Source organism: Pelodiscus sinensis, chromosome 3 (assembly GCF_052426305.1).
Source record: "Pelodiscus sinensis isolate ZL-2025 chromosome 3, ASM5242630v1, whole genome shotgun sequence".
NCBI lineage: Eukaryota > Metazoa > Chordata > Testudines > Trionychidae > Pelodiscus > Pelodiscus sinensis.
The window spans coordinates 5,077,124-5,089,106 of record NC_143054.1 but is presented as its reverse complement, the minus strand read 5'-3'; the positions used below and the strand labels follow the sequence as shown (position 1 = coordinate 5,089,106).

The window sequence follows — 11,983 nt, the reverse complement described above, 5'->3', positions numbered from 1 at the left end:
CTCCTCAAGCCCTTTCTGCCCAATATCTGGAGGGGTGACCCCCCCTTCTCCTCAAGCCCTTTCTGCCCAATATCTGGGGGGGTGACCCCCCCTTCTCCTCAAGCCCTTTCTGCCCAATATCTGGGGGATGATCCCCCCTTCTCCTCAAGCCCTTTCTGCCCAATATCTGGAGGGGTGACCCCCTTCTCCTCAAGCCCTTTCTGCCCAATATCTGGGGGGGTGACCCCCCCCTTCTCCTCAAGCCCTTTCTGCCCAATATCGGGGGGGTGACCCCCCTTCTTCTCAAGCCCTTTCTGCCCAATATCTGGAGGGGTGACCCCCCCCTTCTCCTCAAGCCCTTTCTGCCCAATATCTGGAGGGGTGACCCCCCCTTCTCCTCAAGCCCTTTCTGCCCAATATCTGGGGGATGATCCCCCCTTCTCCTCAAGCCCTTTCTGCCCAATATCGGGGGGGTGACCCCCCTTCTTCTCAAGCCCTTTCTGCCCGATATCTGGGGGGGTGACCCCCCTTCTTCTCAAGCCCTTTCTGCCCAATATCTGGGGGGGTGACCCCCCCTCTCCTCAAGCCCTTTCTGCCCAATATCTGGGGGGTGACCCCCTTCTCCTCAAGCCCTTTCTGCCCAATATCTGGAGGGGTGACCCCCCTTCTCCTCAAGACCTTTCTGCCCAATATCTGGAGGGGTGACCCCCCCTTCTCCTCAAGCCCTTTCTGCCCAATATCTGGGGGGGTGACCCCCCTTCTCCTCAAGCCCTTTCTGCCCAATATCTGGGGGATGATCCCCCCTTCTCCTCAAGCCCTTTCTGCCCAATATCTGGAGGGGTGACCCCCTTCTCCTCAAGCCCTTTCTGCCCAATATATGGGGGGGTGACCCCCCCTTCTCCTCAAGCCCTTTCTGCCCAATATTTGGGGGATGATCCCCCCTTCTCCTCAAGCCCTTTCTGCCCAATATCTGGGGGGGTGACACCCCTTCTTCTCAAGCCCTTTCTGCCCAATATCTGGGGGGTGACCCCCTTCTCCTCAAGCCCTTTCTGCCCAATATCTGGGGGATGATCCCCCCTTCTCCTCAAGCCCTTTCTGCCCAATATCTGGGGGGTGACCCCCTTCTCCTCAAGCCCTTTCTGCCCAATATCTGGGGGAGTGACCCCCCTTCTCCTCAAGCCCTTTCTGCCCAATATCTGGGGGGGTGACCCCCCTTCTCCTCAAGCCCTTTCTGCCCAATATCTGGGGGAGTGACCCCCCCTTCTCCTCAAGCCCTTTCTGCCCAATATCTGGGGGGGTGACCCCCTTCTCCTCAAGCCCTTTCTGCCCAATATCTGGGGGGGTGACCCCCCTTCTCCTCAAGTCCTTTCTGCCCAATATCTGGGGGGGTGACCCCCTTCTCCTCAAGCCCTTTCTGCCCAATATCTGGGGGGGTGACCCCCTTCTCCTCAAGCCCTTTCTGCCCAATATCTGGGGGGGTGACCCCCTTCTCCTCAAGCCCTTTCTGCCCAATATCTGGGGGGGTGACCCCCTTCTCCTCAAGCCCTTACTGCCCAATATCTGGAGGGGTGACCCCCCTTCTCCTCAAGCCCTTTGAGCCCAATATCTGGGGGGGTGACCCCCTTCTCCTCAAGCCCTTTCTGCCCAATATCTGGGGGGGTGACCCCCCTTCTCCTCAAGTCCTTTCTGCCCAATATCTGGGGGGGTGACCCCCTTCTCCTCAAGCCCTTTCTGCCCAATATCTGGGGGGGTGACCCCCTTCTCCTCAAGCCCTTTCTGCCCAATATCTGGGGGGTGACCCCCTTCTCCTCAAGCCCTTTCTGCCCAATATCTGGGGGGGTGACCCCCTTCTCCTCAAGCCCTTTCTGCCCAATATCTGGCGGGGTGACCCCCTTCTCCTCAAGCCCTTACTGCCCAATATCTGGAGGGGTGACCCCCCTTCTCCTCAAGCCCTTTGAGCCCAATATCTGGGGGAGTGACCCCCCTTCTCCTCAAGCCCTTTCTGCCCAATATCTGGGGGGGTGACCCCCTTCTCCTCAAGCCCTTTCTGCCCAATATCTGGGGGGGTGACCCCCTTCTCCTCAAGCCCTTTCTGCCAATATCTGGAGGGGTGACCCCCCCTTCTCCTCAAGCCCTTTCTGCCCAATATCTGGGGGGGTGACCCCCTTCTCCTCAAGCCCTTTCTGCCCAATATCTGGAGGGGTGACCCCCCTTCTCCTCAAGCCCTTTCTGCCCAATATCTGGGGGGGTGACCCAGGGGGCAGACGGCGGAGGGGCGACCCGCATGTGCCCAGCCCCCCTTACCTCCAGACCTGCCCCATCTGCAGCAGGTGGATGACGGCCTGCCAGACCCACACGGAGACGCGGCAGAGGCGCTGGGCGCTGCCGGCGGGGCGCCCGACGGCGCCCATCATGGGCGGCCCGCGGCTGCTGAGGCCCTGCACGGCGCCCAGCCCGCCGCCCGTGTAGTCCTGCACGAACCAGCGGAAGCTGAGGGCCTGCACCAGCACGGAGGGCAGCAGCACGAAGGCCAGCGTGAGGCCGCACCACACGTAGTCCCGCCGCCCGTAGTGGTGCAGCGCCAGCCACAGGTCCGTGCCCACGTCGCCCAGCAGCACCAGCAGCGCCAGCACGATCCACAGGCAGTCCAGCCACGGCCGCTCGCCGCCCGCCGCCGGGGCCGGGGCCCCCCCGCCGCCCGCCGGCCGGCCCAGCAGGCTCCGCAGGCAGGCGCTCCGGCAGCCCCAGTAGCACGACGAGGTGTTGCAGCAGTGGCAGATGTGCAGCGAGCTGCTGCCGCCCGCCTCGCCCGCCCCCTCGCCGCCCCCGCCGCCGCCGCCTCGTCCAGGTCGTGCAGCTGGGCGAAGCCGACCCCCGCGCCCCCGCCGCCGCCGCCGCCGTCCGACTTGGCCGCCATCTTGCCGCCGCCGCCGCCCGCCCGCCCGCCCGCTCGCCCGCCCGCCCGCTCAGCCCCGCTCCTCCGGCCCCTCGCCGGGCGGGCCCCCGCCCCCCCCCACGCCCCCGCGCCCCGCCGCTTCCGGGGGAGGCGCCAAGCCGGGCCCCCGAGCGGGATGGACGGGGGACCCCTAGCGCCCGCCAGGCGCAGCGCGGCTCCCGGCGGCCGCTGCGGGACCCCCCCCCCACACACACAGCGCGGGACCCCCCCCCCCCCACACACACACAGCGCGGGACCCCCCCCCCCCCCCCACACACAGCGCCCCCAGCCCCCCCCCGGGACCCCCCCCACACACACAGCGCGGGACCCCCCCCCCACACACACACACACAGCGCCCCCAGCCCCCGGGATACCCCCCCACACACAGCGCCCCGAGCACGAGACCCCACACACACAGAGCACCCCGAGCGCGAGACCCCCCACACACACAGCGCGCCCCCCCCACGCCCCCCCCACCACACAGCACCCCGAGCGCGGGGAGACCGGGACCCCCCCACAGCGGCCCCAGCCCCCAGGACACCCCCCCACATACAGCGCCCTGAGCACAGGGAGCCCACTGCCCCGGGACACCCCCCACAGCACCCCCACCCCTATTGTACACCCCCCACAGCACCCCAAGCACAGAGATCCCACTGACCTGGGACACCCCCCGGAACACCCCCCCCCCCACAGCACCTCAAGCCCTCGGGACACCCCCCCCCACAGCACCCCCGAGCACAGAGAGTCCACTACCCTGGGACACCCCCCACAGCGCCCTGAGCGCAGAGACCCCGCTGCCCTGGGACACCCCTCCCCACACACACACGCACTCCGAGGGCTCCTCCCCCCACCACACACAACTCCGAGTGCAGAGCCCTGCTGCCCCGGGACACCCCTCCCCCCCCAGCGCCCTGGAATCCCCACACACACACAGCGCCCTGATCGCAGAGACCTGCTGCCCTGGGACACCTCCCCGCCCCACAGCACCCCCAGACCTTGGGACACCCCCCCCCCCACAGTACCACGGGATATCCCCACACACTGCCACGGGATACCCCCACTCCTGCCCCCCCCCCACATACACAGCACCCTAGTCCAGAGCCCCCACTGCCCTAGGACCACCTCAGCGTTCCCTGCATCAAGTCCTCATACCCCCCCCACCCCTATCTGCCCCCACAACCTCCCCCAGCACTCCCTGCAGCGAGCCCCCTCTTCCCCTAGGACTCTCCACTCTCCTCCCCCCACACACACACTGCCCTCAGCCCTGCTTCAAGGACCCTCCCACCCACAGTATCCCCTGTACAGAGCTTCCACTGACCCAGCACCCCCACCACGCTGGGGCCCCCCCACATACAGCTCCCCAACCCATAGTACCCTGCTGCCCTTGTGACTCCCCTACCTCCAGAACCCCCACCCCTGGCACCCCCTGCTTCCTCTAGGACCTCCCCTCATGTCACCCCCTGCAGTGAGCCCTTGCTGCCTCTGGGACTGCCCCCACCCACAGTGCCCCCTGCACTAAGTTCTCTTAGCCCCATTGCCCGTGGAACCCTCCCCTCCCCCTACGTCCACGGGCCCAAAGATCCCCTCTCACCCAGCCTTGCTGCCCATTGCACTAGCAACACCCTTCCCCCACTCACTTCTTCCTGCAGTAGAGACCCCCATGGCACCCAGCTCCACTGCCTCCCCTGTACCAGAGACCCCGCCGGGCTACCTTCTGGTCCAGTAAGGTCAGCCCTGGGAGGGACCTAGCAATTTCCCTCCCACGGTCTGCTGCTGCCCCAGCCCTGCCTTGGCTTCAGCAGACCTGCCCCCCTCCAACACAGCCATGGGACTCACTCCCTGCTCTTCCCCACCAGCCACCACCTCCAAGACCTTGCCCCTCCCTCGAGTCCCATTTCTACCACTGACTCCCACACCCTATCTCTGCTGCCCTCTGCCCCAGTGCAATCCCAGGGCTTTCTGCACCACCTGCCCACCCCACAGCATCTAACCAGGATACTGCAGCCACTAGCTCCATGAAACCCAGCTCCCCTGCCTCCTAGGCACCATCGCCCTAGTGCCCACTTACCCCCCAAGTCCCTGACCAGCCTTCCTCATGTGGTAGGGAGGAGGAATTCCAACCAGCTCAACCGCTTGATGGGGCATCCTGAGCCAGCAACGCCACCTCTCAAAGGGAAAAACCACCCCCTTAGGATCAAACAGGAGAACTGCCACCTTGCTCAGCCTTTATAGGAAGAACCTGGGGGAAGCTCCACCCCCAGAGTGGGCGGGGTTTTCTTGCCCTTAGCCCTGACCTTGACCATGAAAGGCAGGCTGTACCCAAAGACCCCTTTCTAATAAAACATGAGGCACAGCTCCCTAGTGGGTGGGATGTATGGTTGAGGGCACCTCTCTTTACACCTATTTTGGGGGAAAGTTTAGCCATTGGTTCCTTCTCCTCTGTTTGCTTGCACTTGTTTTTATTCCATGATTGATCTTTCCTCCCTATGTTGGCTCTTTTGTGTGTTCAGATGCTTTTTCCTCTTCTTGGAAGTCCACTGTCTCTCTGGTCTCTCCTCCCTTCCCTCTCTTGCTCTTTCTGTATGCTCCCTTTGGATATACTCTCTCCATCTATTTTCTGCATCTTTTTCCAAAGAAAAGCCCTCCCTTTCTAGTTCTCCGTGTCTCTCTTGCTCTCTCTCTGGGCAAATGTTTCTCTCTCTCTCTGAACACCTGTGTTGGCACATTCTCTTCTTTCTCTTCATAAAAACACATGGGTGACATATACAATACCAGGAATAATTTGCCAAAGGGGATTAGGTAATGTATAATTTTGCACCCTGCAAAGCTCATCTCAGGACAAAGTAGTAGTACATCCAAACAGTTACCAATGCTAATTTGCCTTGTTGTAGCTAGCTGCTCCCATGATATGGGGATATACCTAGCTCAGAACTGGAAGGGACCTTGAGAGGTCATTGAGTCCAGTCCCAATGACCCTGACAGCTTTGCCCTAGATCCCTAAGTGGCCCCCTCAAAGATTGAGCTTATACCCCTCAGTTTAGCAGGCCAATGCTCAAATCTCTGAGTTCTCTCTCCCTGCCTCCCTCGACAAGAAAGACAAAGTGTGTGAGATAATATCTTTTACTGGACCAACCTCTGTTGGTGAGAGAGACAAACTTTTGAGCTATGCTGAGCTGAAGAAGCACTCTGCAAGCTCAAATGCTTGTCTCTTTCATCAAGAGAAATTGGTCCAATAAAGGATAGTACGTCCCCACAGCTTGGCTTACAAACGGTAATGGAAGAGAGGGGAGAAAGCACTCGAACCTGAGAATAGTGAGAGAACTATAGTAAATATTACACAAAAGTGTAGTAGGAAAGCGGTCTGTGAAACCAGTCTGTGGCCTTTTTCAAATGATTCCTGGGATGTTCAAAAGTTCCATGAAGTTCTAAAGCATGCTGCTGCTTTTGAAACAGTCCGATGAGCTGGCACTAGAGAATGTGAGGATAAGGCAGTAAAAAGAAAAGCCTTATGTATTGGCTAGGCAGACACTCACTCTGTATGTGGTCAGGTCAGAGGTCATTAGCACTGTACATGAGACTCTAATGAAAGTTTCTTTAGGTGGAGAGCAATATTAAACATTCTTGGAACGCAGAGAACATGATAGCATACGTCTGGGTCCCGGGATTTAGAATTCAAAGGCCACAAGATTTGTCCTGTTTTCTGCTGACGTAAGCCAGGGTATCAGACCAGGCAGAAATATGAATATGGAAATAAACAACAATAAGACTCTAGTCCTCTGTCATGTCTGACAAAAATTAACTGACGCTCAGAGGACAAATACTTACATTTGCAGATCACTTTTCTGCTTGACAACTGAAAAGCAAACTAGGGAATGAGCATGCTGATTGTGAGGAGAAAGGACTCTGAGACGTGATATTGCTAAGAGAAGGATCTTATGGTGGATTAAACTGTTTCACAATCTTAAAGGTGGATGGAAGTGCATCTATTTTACACCCCATTGCCACTGGCTACAATTAGTTTTAAAAAGGATGCACAGAAAGTGCACTGTTGTGTTCATTAATTATAAAGCACTATAGGTGCATGCTGCATGTGATAGACACAAAGCGTGCATTTACACGGCACCCAGAGCTCGAAATAAGGTATGCAATTTGAGCTACTCAAATTGTGTACCTTATTTTGAACCAATTTTGAAATTTGGCACTGTTTACACAGTGCTTATTTTGAAATAAAGTGTTCTTCCGAAACATCCCTAACTCCTCATGGAATGAGGTTTACAGAGACATCGGAGTAGTAAACCTGTTGTATTTCGAAATAACAGGTGCACTCAAAAGATGTGGAATAGCTATTTTGGGATACCTCCGGTATCCCGAAATAGCGCTGCAGTGTAGACATAGCCAAAAGGAAGCCAAGACTCTTAACATTCACTGACTCAAAAACAGTCTATTGGGTTAAGATCATGCATGAAAACCAAAGCAGACAGCGGTGAAAGGTACCAGCAGTGGAAAGCTAAAGAAGAGAAGAGGTGTTTCAGAAGAGATTTTCAGGAAGATTAGGAAGTGGCTTTGCATGTAGAAGGAGAGAAAATCTGGTCTAGAGCAGAGAAGTGGTATAAAGGCTAAACCAACCATTCCATCTTGTATTGAGATTCTGATGTTCACAGTAACTTTCCCAGACCTGAACAAGAGCGCTGTGTACTTGAAAGCTTGTCACACTCATCAACAGAAGTTGGTCCAATAAAAGATATTACTCACCCACCTTGTCTCTTGTATATCCTGGGATCCATTCAGCTACAAGAACACTACGAAGAAGGGAGAGAAAAGCATTTCATAAAAGAGAAAAATGTGATTACGAAACTACAGATGCTGGAAGAAGAATCTCAGGTAGATAGAGTGGTTACAGCAGGCCCATGGACAGGGGAAGTGTGATGGGGGGAGCGTATCCCGCACTGGGCCGGAAGGGGTTAACACCACACTTTTGATGGAGGAAGTCTCACCCCTCTGGCTGCCCTGAGAACTGGAAGGGATGCTGGAGAAGGAGGGATGTGTGGTGGAAATGCCTGTTGAGAATCAGCTACAGATCCTCCCTGCAGGAGCTGAGGAGCAGTTTTTCCCCATCCCTGTGTGGAATAAATTTTGTTACCTGCACCAATGTATGTGTGGATGTGCACCACCAATAGAAATCTAATATGCTGGGTGTAGGTGCTCTGCTCATCAGCCGGGCGGCACCTGACTGTCTCTGGGTGGCTGCCCAAGTGCTCCGCTTACAGCGCTGAGGACTCGGGGGCTCAGTGCTTCCACAGCTGACCAGGCGCCAGGGAGCAGCCTGTCCTCATGCACCTGGAAATCCAGAGACGGATGCAATGTCAGCAGCAGTGGGCAACACCCCAGCTAGTGGTCCCTCCCACCCCGGAGGAGCTCCGTGTGCTTTGGTGGGACTCCCTGCTGAGCCAGTGAGAAGTCTGCTTGTCAGCCCTCGTTCTTATTGACTCTGGCTGTTAGGCCATGCTGCCCCAGGGATGCCGAGGCCACTGTCCTTGCCCTGGACTTTGGACTGCAGGCGCTGTGAGGCCTGGAGGCCACCCTGTAGCATTTACCACAGTGTCCACGCAACCCCTAGCTATGCCTGAGCATGACTGGGGGGGAAGGGGCGCATCGCAACAGGGAGGCAAAGGGGAAAGTTGCCCCTGGGTCCTTTAACTTGCCCTCCGGGTGTCTCTGAGGGCTGGCTGATGGTGGGGGAAGGGCCTGCAGCGTGCCCCTTCTGGGTGTGTGGAGCTGTCCTCCCCACCACCACCATGCCCAGGGGCCCGGCAATTCTGTCAGGCCCCCCTGCGTCCCCGTGGGACGGAAGAAAAGATGGGTGCAGGAGAAGCCCTGGAAGAAGTCTGGTTTCCTCAGACAGAATTCCCCCCGGGCGTCCCAAGGCAGGCTGAACCACCAGCCTGGCCACCTACCGGGTGCGGCGTGCTTTCTCCTCCTCTGCCCGGATTGTGGGTGGGAGTGGGGGTGCACGGGGCCACGCGGCTAGCTGTGCAGGACCAATGCACGCTGCAGCCATGCAGTGAGTGGTCCCTACAACCCGGTGCTAACAGATTCTAGGAGAGCGGCCGGGGGCTAGCCACAATCGATCCCCGGTGCATGTTTAAAGCTACAAAGCAAGGCCATGCAACCTGTCAATGGAGGTGTCTAGACTCACACATTTGCCACCTATGGGCCTGATCTTGAGCTTGGCTATGCCATTTACACCCACTAAGGATCTGGCCCAGAGTTCAACTAATGTGGATAATGACGTTTATTTTAAGCATTACAGCAGCAAAATGACACCTTTGGGCAGCGTATCATTTCCCCCTCGCTTATTTCCAAGGATGCTAAGTTGGCAAGTCCACCAGAGTGGTGGAGAGAGCCCTGCTCCGTTCACACATCAAAGGAGAGCGTGCTAACAGGCGGCCCTGCAAGCCCATCGGGGCTCGATTTTCAGGCATCGTACCATGATTTCTACCTCCTGCGTCCTCACCAACAGTACAGCGCCTGCAGCGGCAACATAGCCGCGGGCTCCGGTTTTCGGACATGAGGAGGAGGGCAATCCAGCTCTCTTCCATGCTGAGCAAGAAGCTCTGCTGAAACCAAACCGGTGCAGTTTGCGTGTGACCGACACACACAGCGGCTAGTACACCAGTGCTATGTCTACACTACGAGTTTTCTCGGCAAAAAATATGCTAATGAGGGACTCGTTTGCATGAGTCGTGATCACATTTGCATATTTTCTCCTGATCCGTTTTTGCACAAAAACAAACAGTGTGGAAGTTTTCTTTTTGGGCCCTTTTTACACAAGGTCCTTAGGCCCCAAAAAAGGAGATATACTGATCTTGCAGGAAAAGGGGTTTTGCGCAAAAAGAAAATGCCCATGCTGCTTGTTTTTGCGAAAAAATCCCTAGCCATCGTCTTAATTGTTTGCCATAAATTAATAGGCAGCAGGTTTAAAACACACAAAAGGAAGTTTTTCTTCACTCAGCGCACAACCTGTGGAACTCCTTGCCTGAGGATGTGGTGAAGGCTAGGACTTTAACAGGGTTCAAAAAAGAGCTAGATAGATTCATGGAGGTTAGGTCCATCAATGGCTATTAGCCAGGATGGAGAGGATTGGTGTCCCTAGCCTCTGTTTCTCTGGAAGTGGGTGACAGGGGAGGGATCACGTGAGGATTACCTATTGTGATCCCTCTCTCTGGGGTATTTGGCATTGGCCGTTGTGGGCAGACAGGACAGTGAGCTGGATGGACCTTTGGTCTGACCCAGTATGGCCGTTCTTATGTTCTTACTATGTTAAACATTAGTGGTCGGAGACAGGTTGGTAACGAATGGGATTTGTTAACTAGTTTCTTGAGCAAGGGCTTATCGACCATGTGACAGGTTGAGTCACGGAGATTCCCTCGAGACTGTCACCCCATGTGCTAATCCTACCACTGAGCCTGCCTACCTGCCCTCTGGCGCACCCCACTTCCCTGTCCTGTCCTACTGGGCCAGAAGCTTTGATCTCCCCCAGCCAAGGCACAGAGCAGGCATCACAACCCCGCAGCAGAGCAACACAGACACGGAGCCAGCTCTAGGAAGGCTCAGCTGTAAGACCCTTGACAGCACCCAGGAACACAGCCCGAAAGGGGCCAAACCCCCAACTCAATCCGTGTTACTCTGTCTAAACATTTTACACAGAGCAAGCTCATAAAGATGTTCACCCCCTTTATCAATGAGAGAGATGCACAGCTGTTGCTCCCCCAGGGAAGAATTATTTACACCGGGCTTGAAAATAAACAAAATGTTGGGGTTTTTTACGTACAAAAACAGGGTTTAAGTGATTGCAAGTGAAAACCAACAGATCAAAGTTACTCAGCAAAAATAAACAAAACGTGCCAGCTAATCCTAATACACTAAGGCTATGTCTAAACTCCCAGGTTATTTTGAAACAGGCTTGGTCACGTGGAGGCTCGCCTTGCTATTTTGAAATACTGGGAGTAGACATGCTCTCTGAGAAATTGTTACAAATGCATTTCCCATCCTAGTCCTTATTCCCAGTAAAATCCTTCAACTCACAGCTGATGTTTTCTCAGGCCTGAGTCTCACCGCTTCTTGTGCATTCTCTTAGCCATGGTTTACACTAGGGAGTTATTTCGAAATAACTCCCTTTATTTCGAAATAACAAGCAGCGCGTCCACACGACCAAGCCTGTTATTTCAAAATAATCACTCCTGCTTTCCACGAGGAAAACCGCTCATTTTGAAATAGCGGTAGTGTGGGCGCTCCGGTACTCCTATTTTGAAATAACGACTTCCCTTAGTAATTCGAGCTAATTGCTCCCCAGGGCTTCCTAAGTCGAAGTAGCCAAAAAACTCAAAAAGAAATAACAAAATGTTTTTTAAGTACATTAGAAGCAAGAAGCCCGCTAAAAAACCTATGGGTCCCCTAGATGATCGAGCTATAAAAGGAGCAATCAAGGACGATAAAGCCATTGAGGAGAAACTAAATGATTTCTTTGATTCAGTCTTCACAGCTAGCGACTACACGAGCCAACTGCTATTTCGAAATTAATTCAAAATAGGGCTTATTTCGAAATTGGCAAACCTCATTCCACGAGGAATTGCTATTTCAAAATAAGCGCTGTGTAGATGCTTATTTCGAAATAGGGAGCCTCCAGCTCTTCCCAGGGTGCCCTGCTGGCTGCCCTGGCCACAAGGTAACTTTTGCCCTGATGCCCTGCCGGAACCAGCCTTAAATGCGATTCAGCATCCAATCAGTGTGGATGCGCTATTTCTAAATGCATTTTGTGTCTAGATGCGTTATTCGAAATAAGATATTTCAAAAGAACTATTTCAAAATTAGATATTTCAAAATAACACTATAGTGTAGACATACACATTGGCATTAAGTACAATCTATGGATTAGGAACCAGGAAAGGTTCTTTTCTAACCCTATATCTTATTCCATTGTAAATACATACACACATGTGCACCCTCCATTTTTTTCTATCCTTTATGATTTTAACCTTGGGCAAATCACTTAACCCCTGTGTCTCCATG

General features: G+C 55.1%; 1 protein-coding gene across 1 annotated transcript in view; it reads right to left on the bottom strand.

The window, feature by feature from the left end:
• Positions 1-2,834, bottom strand: part of XKR6 (XK related 6) — a 271,546-nt gene extending 268,712 nt beyond the window's left edge. The window contains exon 1 of the mRNA XM_025185363.3: positions 2,284-2,834. Coding sequence (XP_025041148.3) covers positions 2,284-2,393 — 110 coding nt within the window. The 5' untranslated portion in view covers positions 2,394-2,834. The remainder of the gene's footprint in view (positions 1-2,283) is intronic.
• Between the last annotated feature and the right edge of the window lie 9,149 nt (positions 2,835-11,983).